The sequence below is a fragment of the Prenolepis imparis genome, unplaced genomic scaffold (assembly GCF_030444845.1).
Source record: "Prenolepis imparis isolate NDT839.2.m4 unplaced genomic scaffold, iyPreImpa1.0 SCAF_2, whole genome shotgun sequence".
NCBI lineage: Eukaryota > Metazoa > Arthropoda > Insecta > Hymenoptera > Formicidae > Prenolepis > Prenolepis imparis.
This window is the reverse complement of record NW_028141160.1, coordinates 165,553-181,742: the sequence shown is the minus strand read 5'-3', so window position 1 is coordinate 181,742 and position 16,190 is coordinate 165,553. Positions and strand designations below refer to the sequence as shown.

Sequence of the window (16,190 nt, the reverse complement as noted above, 5' to 3'; positions counted from 1 at the left end):
GTCGTCATATTGCTTTACATAATATAGCATAAACATAAGCATAAACATATGCATGAAAAAATCCATAAGAACAAAATTTCTATGCATATGACACCTATGTATATGCATATTGTCTATGTACAGCCAATCAAATATCATATTTATTCGTTTCTTTTTTTCATTTTCTTTGCATCATTGACATCTCTACGGACGACATTAAATTTGACACATGTCAATAGCATTTATAAAAATTATTAAAAATAAATAATTTGACATATGTCAAATTCAAAGTATTACACATAGTATAAATTAAATCTCCAAAATTGTAAAACAACCGTATATAAATTAATGTAGAGAATGAATTTATAGTCGATATGATTTTCTTTTTTTTTTTTTTGTCGATATACTTCCGCGGCAACGATTTTGTTATTTCTTCCTTTATCGACGTAAAGATTTATTATGGTTCGGTTGTCATTATATATGCGATAATATTTCACAATTATTTTAGTATTTCTAAGCTGTATATTTAGTAACGCAGGTATGTAAAAAATTGAACTCTCTAAATATGTGTGTATTACATATATATAAAAGTATATTATTGTAAATTTACTCGCACACCTTTATAATTTTACAAATATTTATAATTTGACAAACACTTATTCGACCTGATTTTCTTATTTAGGAGATAAAAAAATATTATAATTACAAAGATGACACATTGCTTACTGCGATCTACCTTCGTCACCCGACATCTTTCTTTGCAAGTATACGGAACATGTTTCTATCGCTCGACAACGAAACTAGCGAACACATTGGCAGCTAACGAGGAAAGAAAATGCGTATCACTTAACTCCAATGACATAATAAGTAAGAAATATTGCTTGTTTAATTAATCGCATACATATATGTTTCTAAATAAGTGCGAAAAACTTTAGGAAAATCATTCTTTGTCGAAAATTAAGGGTGGCTTTGCATATAAACATATACTCCATTCTATATCTTTCCTGAAGAATACACTCCTCGAAAGGAGGAGGAGAAAATTAGATTTTTTATTTTTTCCCCAAATCTTGGACAAGTTAAAGAAATGAAATTGGAATATTTTCTAATAGTAAAAAGAATATTTATTAATATTTTTTTAATCTTCTCGTATATCGTTATAAGGGGATAAAACTAACAACTCCTATTCAATTTTGTATTAGAACTTTTTAACCGATCGGAATGTGATCATCTAAAATATGCGTTAGAAAGCTTGATTCCTTTAGAAACTTTTTTATTTTTTAAATTTTTTTTATAAAATAATTTTCAAGAAAAAAAATAAAAGCCTTATTTTCACTTCCCCCTTAGGAGTGCAATTCCTTAGTGAAGGATATAGGAGTATATGTATGTATGTTTATATGAAAAATCCCTTTAATTTTCGACAAAGAATTATCTCCTAAAATTTTTTGCATTTATTTAGAAACACTATATATTTAATAATTATCAGTTAATTTAAACTAAATTATAAATTGTGTTTCGCTAAATTATGCTTCTGTCTTTAAAAATATCTTTAAAAAATCGTAAAAAAAAAAAGAATTATACTTTGCTGTAACAAGTTATAAAGATTGCACAATTATTGGATATTAATGGCCATTGTTCTCATATCTGATTTTTTTTATTATTATACAGCCGCCACCGTGACGCAATCACATGCAATTCCGGCAATGACTGCACCTGTGATGTCATCGAAAGCGATGCCATTATTGGAGACAGAGAATCCCGAGATAACCATGGAAGACATTGAAATTTCTTCATCAAAGATTGAGCCAGTTGGTCATGTAGATAAAACTCCGTTGCCGTTTGAGGAGATTCCTGGCCCGATGATACTTAAGTTATGGGAAAAATACTGGAGATACGTGCCACTTCTGGGTACGCAACTGTTTTGCAGTCTGCTAATCAGCAGATTTACCCAGGGTATGATCCCTTGTAGCTCAATTGCTTGAAAATTGAAGAGTTGTTTTGTTTCTTTTTTTTTTTCAAATCAACCATGGCTTGAATAAAAGATATATAATTTTTTTGACGTCACCAGAATGTAAATTTTTAATTCTTCAAATTTTAAGCAAATCGCCGTTAGAGTCTCGAGAAACTACATATAATATAACTACTACACATATACGTATAATATAAAGCAGCAAACTTTTGAACTTATATAGATACATACATATATATTTTTTAAAAATTGCATATTTATATGTTTACTGTTCGTAGAAAAAAAGAATAGACTATAAAAAAACTATTTCGTTTTTATCAATAAATAAAACAAATATTTTTATATTATATGATAAAATGTAATATATACATATAGGTATGTATATAGAAAAATGTTTACATATTTATAAATATATATATATATATATATATATACATATATAATATATACATATATATATATATATAAATACACACACATATACATATATATATATATATACACAATATAAATATAAATATATATATATATAATATATGTTAAATATATATATATATATATATATATATATATATCTTTATAAAACACAAAATATTAATATTATAATATAATTTTTTTAAATTATACATATAAATTATTAGAAAAACTTGGACAAACAAATACAAAGGAACATTAAAATTATGTATAATAGTTAAAATTAAATATAAATAAAATTAAAAGTTATTTCAAATTAATATAAAATTTGCAGTGTGTTCTGTATTCTGACGACTAAAAACATTTTACGAATTAATGTTGTAGGACAATTATCTTGGAATCGCAATGTCACTCCGATTAAGTATCTATTCGATGAGTATGGATGCATCGTGCGAATTAATGGTCCATTTGTGAATGACATAGTTATGATTCACAGGTAAGATATTACAATTATCATGTTCATCTTGAAGCGAATTCATCGATTGTTGTTTGTTAGGCCCGAGCATATAGCGGAAGTATTCAAGCAAGAGAGTGAGTCGCCTGTTCGTAGTGGCATCGATATTCTTCAACATTACCGCCTCAATCATCGCAAGTGTCGTTCCGCTGGGCCGTTCTCCCTGTATAAGTATAATATAACTGACTTTATATATAGAATATATAATGCAAATTAAAATATATACAGGGTGTTTTTAAATAAGTGCGAGAAACTTTAGGAGATAATATTTTGTCGAAAATTAAGAGAGAATTTTTCATATAAACATACATATATTTCTATATCTCTCCCTGAGGAGTTACATTCCTCCAAAAGGGGAGGTGAAAATTAGATTTTTAATCTTTTTCTCAAATTTTGGGCAAGTTAAAAAAATGAAATTTGATGGATATGTACACTAAAAGTAAAAAGGGTACTTATTAATATTTTTTTAATCTTTCCGTATTGTTATAAAGGGATGACATTAACAACATTAACCCCTTCAATTCAATTTTTTATTAGAATTTTTTGACGGATCGAAATGTGATCATCTAAAAATATGCGTTAGGAAACTTGATTTCTTTAGAAACTTTTTTATTTCTTTTATTTTTCTTCGTAAAGTTAACAATTTTCAAGGAAAAAATTAAAAACCTTAAATTTTCATCTCCTTTTTTAAAAGAGTGTAACTCCTCAGGGAAGGATATATATTTATATGAACACCTTTTACATAATTTTTGACAAAGGATCTTCTAAAATTTTTCGCATTTATTTCAAAAATCTGTATAAAATATATAAAATAATAAATCTCTAATCTAATTATAATATTTACAAAACATTTTTATATATTTTATATATTTGTATTATTTATATACAAAAATATATATATAATATATACGATAATAATAAATCTAATTATATATACAAAACATTGATATCATAAGTAAAACATTTTGCTTAAATTAAATAAATATGCGAATTTAATCATATTTGTTTATTTATATTTATATAAAAAAATATTTGTATAAAATAATTATATAAAAGTATTTATATGAAAGAATTTATGTAAAATATATAACAGTATTTATTAATTTATATATTTTTTATAAAAATATTTTACGTTTTTTTTTATAAAACATTAAATAATGCGATAATTTTATAAAATAAATGTAAATTTTATAAAATATCAGACAAGGTTTGGAGTGGTTAGAAGTGAAAGACAAAGTCGATCAGCCGTTCCATGAAACAATTTCGAATTATGTCGGAAAACTGAATTTAGTGTGTGGCGAACTGGTTAACAAAATTCGTAGAATACGCAATCGACAAGACGAGGTATGCTATATGTTAAAAAACTAAATTTAATATTAAAAAATTTAATGTTAAAAAAAATTTTGTATAGTAATGTTAATTAAATAACATACAAAATAACGTTTAAAGAGTAAAGAAAAATTATGAAAAAGCAATCTTTTGTGTATGTGTATATAAATCTCATAAGGGAATAAATTTTACAAAGATGATAACACATAATATTGTCAAACATAGCTTAATATAATAATAAATAAACTTGAAAAGTAGTATTTTAGTTATTATTTGTTATTATTAACAATAGGTACCAACGAATTTTCATCAGGACCTCACCGCATGGGGTCTGGAATGTTTCTATGTAATGATGTTCAATAGGCATCTTAGTTTTCTCGATTTCTCGAAATCAACGTCCGAGGCCACAAAAGTTATGGATGCGTTAAGTACCGCTCATACATATATGAGCCGGTGCGAAACTGGATTTCAAGTGTGGAGATTTTTCGAAACTCCATTCGCCAAAAAACTTTTTGCAGCTTGCGACATCCTTGACGAGTGAGTTATATGAAATATTTGACAGAACACCTCAACAAGAAATATCTTATCAAATATATTATCATTCTGTTGTATGTGTGTATATTTATTATATAATAATAATTCTATTTTTAACAATAATAATTATAATTATAAATTATAATTTGATTGTATGTGATGACCATAAAACTTTTAATTTTTAGTAATATTATGCTTTGTTGATTTCATATATTTACACACATGAATCTCTACTTTAGGATTATTGGAAAATATATTCATCAAATGCAGAGCAAACTGCAGACTTCTTCGCTATCAAAACCAGAAAAATCTACGAATGAAGAAAAAAATTTCTCATTGCTCGAAAAGATGATAATTCGGGGTATCCATTCTGAAGATATTGCTATCCTTTTGATGGATATGATTATTCTAGGCGTTCAGGCTGTAATGTGCAATATAATCTGATATAAACAAGAAATAAAAATATAAATATATATAATAAATATTTTTTTTATTTTTAGGTTATTAATTGCGAGGCGTTCCTGCTTTATTTCTTAGCGAGAAATCCTAGAATACAAAAACGATTATATGACGAAATTATCTCTATTTTACCTAAAACAAATAAAGCAGCTATGACAAAAGAAGCCTTGGAAAACATGCCATATCTAAAAGCATGCATAAAGGAAAGCCTTAGGTAATAGAATTTATAAAAATAAAATAATAGCTTTATAGTCTTTCTCCATTATAATTTAAAAAAACTTTGAATAGTTATACACACATTAGTTCCTATAATAAGCAACGTAATAGAAAAATAAACAAGAAGTGTCATATATTTATTTATTTATTTATTACTATATTATATACAAGGTATTTCTAAATAAGTGCGAAAAATTTTAGGAGATGATTCTTTGTCGAAAATTAAGGTAGGTTTTTCATATAAACATGTATTCCTGTATCCCTTCTTGAGGAGTTATATTCTTTCAAAGGGGGAGGTAGACATTTTTAATTTTTTTCTCAAATTTCGGACAAGTTAAAAAATAAAATTTGGTGAATATTTTCTATTAGGGGAAAAAGGATACGTAATAATATTTTTTAAATCTTCTCGTATCGTTATAAGAAGATAAAATTAAGAACCCCTATTCAATATTTTATTAGAACTTTTTAATCGGAATGTGATCATCTAAAAATATGCGTTAAAAAGCTTGATTTCTTTAGAAACTTTTTTTTTCGTAAAATCAATAGTTTTCAAAAAGAAAAGTAAAAACCTAATTTTTACCTTCCCCTTTGAAGGACTGTAACTCTTCAGGGAGGGATATAGGAGGATATGTTTATATGAAAAACCTCCCTTGATTTTCGACAAAGAATCATTCCCTAAAATTTTTCGCACTTAATTATTAGGAACCCCCTGTATGTATAATATAATATTGTTTTATGAATATAATGTTATATGTACTATATATAATATTTTTTTATGTGAAAGGTTGCGACCTGCATTTCCCTATTTGACGAGATTATTATCGTCGACAATTTTGCTACATGGATACACGATACCGAAGGGGGTAAGTTGCAAGCGTTAGTTCAAATCTATATGTAAGATAATAAATAATTTTTGTGTTTTAGACTTTCGTCATAATGGCGAATCAAATAACATCGCAACGTGAGGAGTATTTTGAAGATCCTGGCAAGTATCAGCCAGAAAGATGGTTGAAACAGATCGAAAATACGAGTAACCCTTTTCAAGAGTATTCATGTCTACCTTTCGGACATGGTATACGATCCTGCTTAGGAAAAGATATGGCTGAAATGCAAATGATGTTGCTCACTGCAAAGGTAAATTTTGCACGCAATAAAGCAATAGATGTAATAGGAAAATGGCTAAATTTTATATTTTCTCTTACAGTTGGTACGAGAATACACAATTGAATACGATTATGCTGATATCCAAAGTCGATTTCATATGGTTAATGTACCAAATAAATCGTTACGTTTTCGATTCTTAGATAGGAATTAAAGGATAATAAAAAATATAAATTTTAGACAAGATTAGAAAGATATAAGAAACATATATATAATAATTAATAGATGTAACAGAATATACATCTTTATTATATGATTATATCACGTAGAATTATTTTTCTGTAAAAAAATACATATGAGGTAAAAAAAAACAGATATATATTTTATGTCAAATTACATATTATTTTATTAACAGAATAATTTAAAAGTTACAATAAAAGTGTATTTATGTTCATTGTGTTAAACAGTATTAAGAAAAGTATAATTTATTATATCACTTGTTGTCAAATGTTTTATTAAAATACATATTAATTGCGATAGATAAAAGTCAAATAATAATTCTTGTAATTTATAAACATAACTAATTTATAAAATATAAGTATATAAGAATAGTTGCATGATGATTTTACTAACAAGTGCAAATTTTCATTACAACACTGTGATTCTATATCATAACAAACGTTTTATGAAAATACAATTCATTGATTTTTATTCTAGATCTGAATCTTCTTTTACTCCTGACCCATTAAAATACGCACAAATGCCATGTACGAAAAAACGGTTGAAACATACTGAAAAATTAAAAAAAAACTATATTATTGACTACTCTTAAATAATGTTGCATAGCAATTGCTGTTGCATATAAAAATCTAAAAAATAGATTGCAATTCAAAGAAAAAAATATAGAATATATACAAAAAAATGATATAATAATAGTAATGCATAAAATATAATATATATAAAAAAGGTTAGAGATAGTTAAACACTTACTGTAGCATAATAATTAATCGACAAACTTGGTAATGCGCATGGAATTGAAACAGTGACCGGATGTTGACTTCTTAGTATAACATGTATTAAAAGTTTTCGCATGGCCAAGTCACCGTCATACCATAATGAATCATAAACAGCTGACGCAATATCGGTGCTCTAATCAAAGTTTGCATAACACATTAGTTTAAAAAACATTATAACAACAATTTATATTATCTATATTATAAGTTAAATTGCAATCTATTTATTAAATAATTTACCATGTTGATTACATTGTCAGCTGGCCAGGCGTACATGTAAAGTTCTACAAAACCTCCGAAAGCTATCATAAGATACGTCCATTTCACTGACCATGGCTGCTTCTGCATACATTACCATGTGCATACATATACATACATAAATATACTGTATAACAAATTAAGTGAGAGAAATATGAATTTATTTAATATTTTTATATACAATTATTATATTATATATTTTTTTATATAATTAGATTAAGTATAGGAGTAGTGGAAATGATCGACCAAAACTAGCAAATAATAAATTTATTTAAATTTCACGACGTTTCGACCATATGATTGTGGTCCTTTTCAAGTGAAACAAAATAAAATTAGTTACAATTACATCTCAATTATACACAATTGTCATTGTACAGCATTTTTTATTAAAAAGTCAAATAAATTGAAAGTGCGAGACAGCAGACAACATATCCTCCCGAAGGATCGTCACAGAATGGTCATTAACTAATTTTATTTTGTTTCACTTGAAAAGGACCACAATCATATGGTCGAAACGTCGTGAAATTTAAATAAATTTATTATTTGCTAGTTTTGGTCGATCATTTCCACTACTCCTATTTTTCTGACTAGCGATCGTTAATAATAATTAAGATTTATAGATTAAGTATATTTCTCTGTAAATAAATGAGAACATAAAGTAATCTTATTATAAAACGGTAATGATGCAGAATATGTAATAATTTTCTTACTCGAGAAAGTATATATAATATATATATATATATATATATATTATATATTATACTTACGCTTATAAAAGTAAGATAACCAAATATTACAGCACCAATACTAAAAGTTACGCATAATAGCGCTATATAACGAATTGCGAGCGCTACTTCTTTTGCATATCTGTAAGTAATTCATTGTCAGAATACTTAATTATATCTAATGTTTCTTATATATAAAATTAGTAGAACGATTAATTATTTGATATTTTATCTCATATTAATAAAAATGTGCTGCTATACAAATTATTTTATTATTTATAAAGATATATTTTCAAAAAAATTTATATATCATGTAATTTTTTCTCAAAATTTAATTAAATTATACTTTTATCAATAATATTTAATATATTTAATATTTAATATTAAATATTAATAATAAAATTAATTAAATAAAATTTTTTAAAAATTGGATGGTATATTTAATATATAATAAATATTAACAATAAAAATATTTCAAGTAATTTGAAATAAATATATGAAAAATTTTCGGTGCATATAAATTTACTAAAGATAATGTCAAACTCTAACAAAAATAATTATTTATGAAAATCTACATTTTATAAATAATCTTTTGAGATGTATTACACAGGGTATTTCTTAAACATATGTCAAAAATTCAAGGGATGATTCCTTGGGTTATTTTATAAAAATTTATACTTTTGATGATTTTTCAAAAATCATTTTGTTTTGAAAATACAGAACGATAAAAATTTATATAAGAAAATAATTAATACCTACTTGTAAAAGTTATTAATGTAGTGTTCAAAGAACTTTTTTGTTGTTACCACACACATACACACACACACACACAGTGATGTCGGAATGTGTTGAAAATATTGCAATGATATTACTGTTGTGAAAATATTGTATTTCTTGTAAATTTTTATCGTCCTATATCTTCGAAACAAAAAGCGATTTTCGAAAAATCATCAGAAGTATAAATTTTCATAAAATGATCCAAGGAATCACTTCTTGAATTTTTGACATAAGAAACACCCTGTATAAAGACTGAAGGCGTGAGAGTAATTTGTACTTTGAATCATTTGGAAATTGTTTCTGATAATTGAGATATGTCATGTTTTAAAACATTTTATTTTTATATTTAATTTAACCAGTTATTGATAATGTTTAATAATGTATAGCGCAAGATTACTCGAGTTTAAAATAATTCAAATTTAAAATAAAATTGTAAACGTATATTAATTTTTTTAAAACAAAGTAACACTATACAAAAAACTTTTATTTACTTTTTTGATTTATTTTTGCATTATCTGCCTTTCGATTGTATTATGTTTTATCATTTTTTATAATCTATTTTGTATAAGAGATGCGAAAAGGTCGCTCAATATCGTATACTTAAGATTTTGATAAATGTTTACTTTAGCGCAGGCATGCCAAACTCGTTTTGCATTACGGGCCACATGATCTATTTTGTATTAAGCTGAGGGCCGCATGTTTTCAATGTTCCTAGAATAAATAAAATACGATTTTTTAAATTATTATATTTAGTATATTCAATGTATATTATACATAATCGCTTTGTATTTATATCTTATGTTACTATGTTTAAAATAAAAATATTTTACGATTTTTTAAATAAAAAAACAAAAATAGAAACTATAATAAAAAATATTTTACTTTTTTTTATAAAAAACAAAAATAGAAACTATAATGAAAAATAAACAAAATCACAATTTAATATTATTTTTTAGAAGATATTTGACATCGTTTTTCACAAAACAATTTTTTTGAAAAGATTTTCAAGAAGTTTCGGCGGGCCGCGGTTTTTTCGTTGGCGGACCGCGTGTTTGACATGCCTGCTTTAGCGTAACATACATTTACAAATATACATTTACTAATATTACTAAAACATACATACATATATATATATATATATATATATGTATATGTATATTATGTACCTGAGTAATATGTAGTGTTCTCGAGTGTACTTTATGAACTCTTTCATATTCGTCATCGTACGATAGCGTTCGGATAAAATGTGAAATCTGACGGCTACAAACCAAAGTAGAAGAGCAGGAAAACTATTGGCGCTAACTTGTGTCATACTTTGATAAATAGTTAACATATGATGTGCAAAGATAATAGTTTTCAATGGTTGATGTTGTACATCAAATGGATACTCCGCCGCGCTGGGAAACGGTTGTGGCGAAAACAAGGGTGTAGCTATCATACTGATGGCTGTCATTATTACCCAGCAAAAAATGCTACCTATGGTAATTGATATTTATATAATTTATTATTTACATAATGTTGAATACAAAAAAATTTTTTTTAATTTAAAAAATAATAATCATTAATAACCATTAATTTGAAGATTATTATATTTAATATCTTTAGTAATTTATATAATAACAATCATTTTCATCATGATTTAAAGATTAAATTATATATTTAATATAGTTAGTAATTATTTTAATGTACTCAGTACTGAGTTAATTTCATAAAAATAATAAATTAATATAAAATTAACCCCTTCTCTCTCTCTCTCTCTCTCTCTCTCTCTCTCTCTCTCTCTCTCTCTCTCTCTCTCTCTCTTCCTTTTTCTCTCCCTTGCTCCCCCTCTCTCCTCTTCGCCTTTCCTTCCCCCCTTTTCTTTCTCTCTCCTCTCTTTTTATAAGAAAGGAATCTTATTGGTTTAGTTAAAAACACTTCTCATTTTTTAAGAAAAAATTTTATAAAAATAAGCTACACATGTAAAATAGGAAATACTAACTAAAATCAAAATTATATTATTAAATAATAGAATTAATATTTTATTTGACTAGCTTTTGTTAAATTTCTGGTTTCATTATTATGTTCTCAAAGAGTGTTTCCCATTTTTTTCATTGAAAGACTTTCAGTTGAAAATTTTGCAGGCCTTCAAATTTTTATATTCCTCTCCATTAATATAATTCTGCAAGGAATAAATAAGTCATCTGATAGATGCAAAGTTAAATATGACAAGTGAGATAAGGGTGATGCCAAGTTTCACTTTAGTAAATAAACACAGAAATGCTGCTATTGTTTAAAATAGTTGCTATGTTTAAATAGAATATAATACTCTTTTTGTTGTTCAATTCTTGACGCTTTTTGATTTTGTTGTCTTCAGTTTGTCCGAGTTAAAAGCAATATGTAACCATTTAAAAATTTCGCTGTTTGTTAAGAATTCGCAATACATGACGCTTTTTCAATATTACCAAATGTGTAACACGATCTTTTTTCGATAAAGAACTGGACAATTTGCGATACGGGATTTCCGAAAAAATATTAACAGATAGCAAGGTACAAATTTTATGAGCAAAATATTTAAAAATACTTGTAAATTATTTAAAATCGATAAAATACAAACCGTCTATCATCCGGCAAGTAATGGATACATGTAAATAAACTAAAAACGCTCATAGAAAATTGAAAAGCGAAAGAAAAGAAAGAAATTAAAATAACAGAATAAAAACCTTTATCGCGGCTCAGGTTCAATCACGGTTGGTTTTCAAGAAATTGCAGAAGCTCAGAATCTCGGAATCATTGCACCTTTTCGGATCGATATTTTTATACGGGCGTAAACTTTTAGGCAAATACCCGAAATAAGGGAAGGGTCGCCCTTCCTCAAAGGCCTTTACTGCACACCTCAAGGGAATGGAAATATCCCACCTGGGCCAGGGCACAACTTCCGTCACCGTTCGACAGTCAGTGATAACATCTACAGTTATTCGCAATGAGTACGGAGTATTGGGACTCCGATAAACCGCGTAACAAGCACGCACCATGGGATCATTTGATAACTCGAGCCCCACAACAGGTTCACGTACACATAATTCACAGAAGGGTTTATGCCTTCCTTTTCTAAAGCGAAATCCGCATTCGTAACAAAAGTAGAATAAATTCATGATATACGTATGTATGTCAAAAAACAGTCAGACAGAGACTGAGGAATAAAAGTCAACATAACATTGTTATTGTTACGAAACAATACAGACATACTAAACTGGAAACAAAACATTTTACAACACCGCTCCGAATTAGCAGAACTAAAAGACAAATTAAGAGACAACGAAAACAAATTCTTCGCAAGCAAACACACACACAAACACACAAAAACAATTTATTTATGTAATGACATCGAGCGGAATAATTATCCTTATTATAACAATATTGATAGTATAAATTACACCAGTTTACAGATAAAAATTATTTTAAGCCAAACAAAGTGTTTCTTAGATAGATTTTTGAGTGCTAAAAACGATGCCGCAAACTAAATTTCACTAGCACGTCAGATTTCCAAAATAATTGAGGTTTAATATGTAAAAACTGGCTTTTTTGCGATATTAAAGATTTTTTTGTAAAAAAAGTTAACGTTATCCGGAAAGTCTGATCAAATATTGTGAATGTATTGCTCATCCCGTATAAAATGCATTTTTTAAATTTCAATATTTAACTTTTTAGCCGTGTTATGAAAGATTAAAGCTGGAAGCTATTTCTCATATAATAGAGACACTGTTAAAGAAAAAGGTTTGGGAAAAAATTTTTTTCAAAATTGATTTTATAATTATTTGTCCCCCTTTAGATCATACAACTTTTGTCTGAAACATTTTTTCAAAAATTTCGAAAAATTCAAGGTAGGTAATTAAAATGAGACAACATATTGTATACATATACATATAAATATACATTTAGTGAAATCTATCACGATAAGTTACACTGTATATGTGCATCGATAGCCTTAATATTACACATTATGAATACAATTATATGATTTCATCATCATAGGCGGAATGTCGTAAAAAATAAGCTATTTTTTACATATTAAATCTCAATTGTTTCGGAAATCTGACGTATTAGTAAAAATTGGTTTGCGGCATCGTGTTCAACATCCAAAAATCTATAAGAAACATCTTGTCTGGTTTAAAATATTAAAAAAAGCAAAAATATTTTTTCTAAACTAGTGTTATTAACTCATTAAATATCATTGTGCTTAATATGCACACAATTAATTCAAGATAAGTTTATATTAAAAAAGTATATTTTTTGTACATACCATAAAACAACTTGCATCTGTCAACATAGCGTTGAAAAATTTCTTTTTCATGTTTTTGAGCTTGCTGGTAATAATCCTCAATTTCCAAAACAATAAACTGCATTTATCAAAACCAATTATTAATAATTTTGTTATTGTTTTATGAATGCGTAAACTACTATTGAAATATTTTATTATCAATTAGACCAACTTAGATCATATTGATTGTACACGAGAAAGTTGCAAAATCTATGGCGCAAAATCTAAAAAATAACAAGTATTACAATAATTATGCCTAAAATAATATTCATTTCATGTAACGTTTTAATTAGGCGTAGAAATAAGGCTCTTGATAATTTAAAGATAAAATAAAGTATGGCTAAGAGCACAAGCGCGATTGTTGGGGAGCGCGAAAAAGAGAAATTACTTTATTATATTTATAAATCCAAAAACATTAGCGGACGTTTTCATCCCTATTTCGGATTATCTTCAGCGCAAAATTATAAATAATTACAAAAAGTCACTGGGGGGGATAAAAGAGAATATAATAAATAAATAAATAATAGACCTGTCACTAATATTAAAAAAGAATAATTTATCATATCGCCTTTTTAACTGCTGACATCCACCGTTTGCGTATTTAATTTATTATGTTATTTGTTTTTACTTTATATTATATCTTTATTACTTTCTTCACTTTTGTGTAGGTATATCCAGTGTTTACTATTATCTAAATAAAATTATATAGATAATCTAGATAAAATTTTGGCATCTAGATAAAATTTTGGCATCATCTTGTCTTTATATAGATAATAAAAATATGTATTATCTATATCTGCATCTTACAAGGGACATGTCACAACTGTCCGGAACCGATTTGATTCTTCTTCAAATATGTTGTTAAATACACAAATCTAAAAGACACGTATTTTTTTATATGTACGGATATTGAGTTTTAAGGGGTGAAACACCCCTTTAAAGAAAAACGGTATTTTTCTTTAGGATCGAATATCTGGTAAACTATAAGAGGTAGAAAAAAAAGACGTATAACAAATTTTAATGGCTTGAAGAGTACTTTAAAATTATATGAACAAAATTTTTTTATTTTGAAAAATAAAAATTAAGTGATGAGGATATTTAAAAAAAAATAAAAATAAAAAAATTTTGTTCATATAACTTTAAAGTACTCTTCAAGCCATTAAAATTTGTTGTACGTCTTGTGTTCCTCGTGCTAATTTACGGTGGAAACTTAAGCTGGCATAACACATGAACCCCTCACATGATCACCCTCGCAATATCGCTGAGGTTATTTACTCGAATTACTGTACGCGCGGTGCATAAGATATAAGTAACGCGTTGCGCAGCCTATATTCGGAACAGAACGCATCGATTTTCGAAAGATTTCAATAGGTGATATATTAAAAGATATTAGGTTTAATTTTTCCCTTCTTAACACACTCTGGTTACAATTTTATAAAATAATGAACTAAATGGTTGCAAAAATAAAATTATTAAAAGTAATATTATACATTTTGTGAAAGAAATATATATACTTATAATATTGAAAACTTTTTCATAATTTCGTATTTCTATATAATTATTTAATATTTTAATAAATTTTATATATTAAATATATGTATATATATATTTGAAACTCTGATACTTTGAAATTTGTAGAAGTTGTTTTACTTTGGGGAATGTGGGAGATTATGTGTAGGACATGATTCCTATTTTATTATTTTATTAAGATTATTAAGGGGATCCTAGTCGGATCCTAAAGTTAGTTCTGTCGGTACGGCAGAACCAACTTTATTATTTTGGGATATCTTTTTATTGACTATACAGATCAATAAATCCTTTTCCACGATTAAAGTACTTATAAAAACGGACCGCGTTAGCTATAATTCCATATATAAATCATATAAAAATAAAAAATTACAGTTTTGTTATCGGCTTCTTTCATGTCAGCTCGTAATAATACTTATTTAATAAAAATAGTTCTGCAGTTTATCTGTGCATAAAATATAGTATACGCGATAGGGTTAACATGAAGAAATATTAGTAAACAATAAAAAGTGAGATTGCAAGTCTAATAAAAAAGTTAAATATTAAAAACATTTTCACGCATATGTGTGCATACGTGCATATGTTGGATATGTGTGGTGCTAACCTATCGTGTGTATATGTGTATACGTGTATATGTTTGGATATGTGTGGTGCTAACCTGTCGGAGTTCGACCATCCGACTAGGATCCCCTTAAGAGAGACTCGAGGGAAGAGTTTTGCGTACAATATTGAATTTGTAACACTGGCGAGAAATGTTCTTAGTTAGATTGATTGCTACCTGGAAAGTTATGCAGGTGAAATAATTTTCATCGATACTGACTAGATATCTTGTCTTGAATTGCTTTCCCACTATATAAGAAGATAATGATCATTAATTAATCATCGTGCATCGAACATTATCTCCTGCCTACAAACGCTGTTAGACTCTACATTGCGTTTAAGTAATTACCAACTAACGGCAATTGTCTAGTAATAATTAAATATAATATATAATAAAGTATAATTAGCAATAAAATTGACAATTAATTGTAGATCTTCTTCTAGCAAACTGATATTTTATCATATTTTAAAATTTTTT

General features: G+C 26.8%; 2 protein-coding genes across 2 annotated transcripts; one reads left to right on the top strand and one right to left on the bottom strand.

Moving 5' to 3' along the window:
• The first annotated feature begins 689 nt into the window (after window positions 1–689).
• LOC145946078 (putative cytochrome P450 12a5, mitochondrial) lies at window positions 690–6,726 on the top strand. Its single transcript, XM_083055479.1, has 11 exons — window positions 690–846; window positions 1,645–1,929; window positions 2,744–2,855; window positions 2,916–3,038; window positions 4,076–4,217; window positions 4,495–4,739; window positions 4,976–5,159; window positions 5,237–5,409; window positions 6,196–6,274; window positions 6,336–6,545; window positions 6,616–6,726. Exons 1-11 carry the CDS (start codon window positions 690–692, stop codon window positions 6,724–6,726), a joined length of 1,821 nt encoding a protein of 606 aa, XP_082911605.1.
• Window positions 6,727–7,243: 517 nt separating this feature from the next.
• On the bottom strand, window positions 7,244–13,670 carry LOC145948045 (odorant receptor Or2-like). Its single transcript, XM_083057815.1, has 6 exons — window positions 13,568–13,670; window positions 10,452–10,761; window positions 8,551–8,650; window positions 7,766–7,867; window positions 7,503–7,661; window positions 7,244–7,303 (listed from the first exon to the last, which is right to left on the bottom strand). Exons 1-6 carry the CDS (start codon window positions 13,668–13,670, stop codon window positions 7,244–7,246), a joined length of 834 nt encoding a protein of 277 aa, XP_082913941.1.
• Between the last annotated feature and the right edge of the window lie 2,520 nt (window positions 13,671–16,190).

Coding starts and splice junctions, on each gene's coding strand:
- LOC145948045 (XM_083057815.1), bottom strand. CDS start 13,670: ATGCAGTTTATTGTTTTGGAAATTGAGGATTATTACCAGCAAGCTCAA. Junction 7,662..7,765: donor CTGACAATGTAATCAACATG/GTAAATTATTTA, acceptor AACTTTGATTAG/AGCACCGATATTGCGTCAGC. Junction 7,304..7,502: donor CGATTAATTATTATGCTACA/GTAAGTGTTTAA, acceptor TTAATTTTTCAG/TATGTTTCAACCGTTTTTTC.
- LOC145946078 (XM_083055479.1), top strand. CDS start 690: ATGACACATTGCTTACTGCGATCTACCTTCGTCACCCGACATCTTTCT. Junction 4,218..4,494: donor TACGCAATCGACAAGACGAG/GTATGCTATATG, acceptor TATTAACAATAG/GTACCAACGAATTTTCATCA. Junction 6,275..6,335: donor GATACACGATACCGAAGGGG/GTAAGTTGCAAG, acceptor TTTGTGTTTTAG/ACTTTCGTCATAATGGCGAA.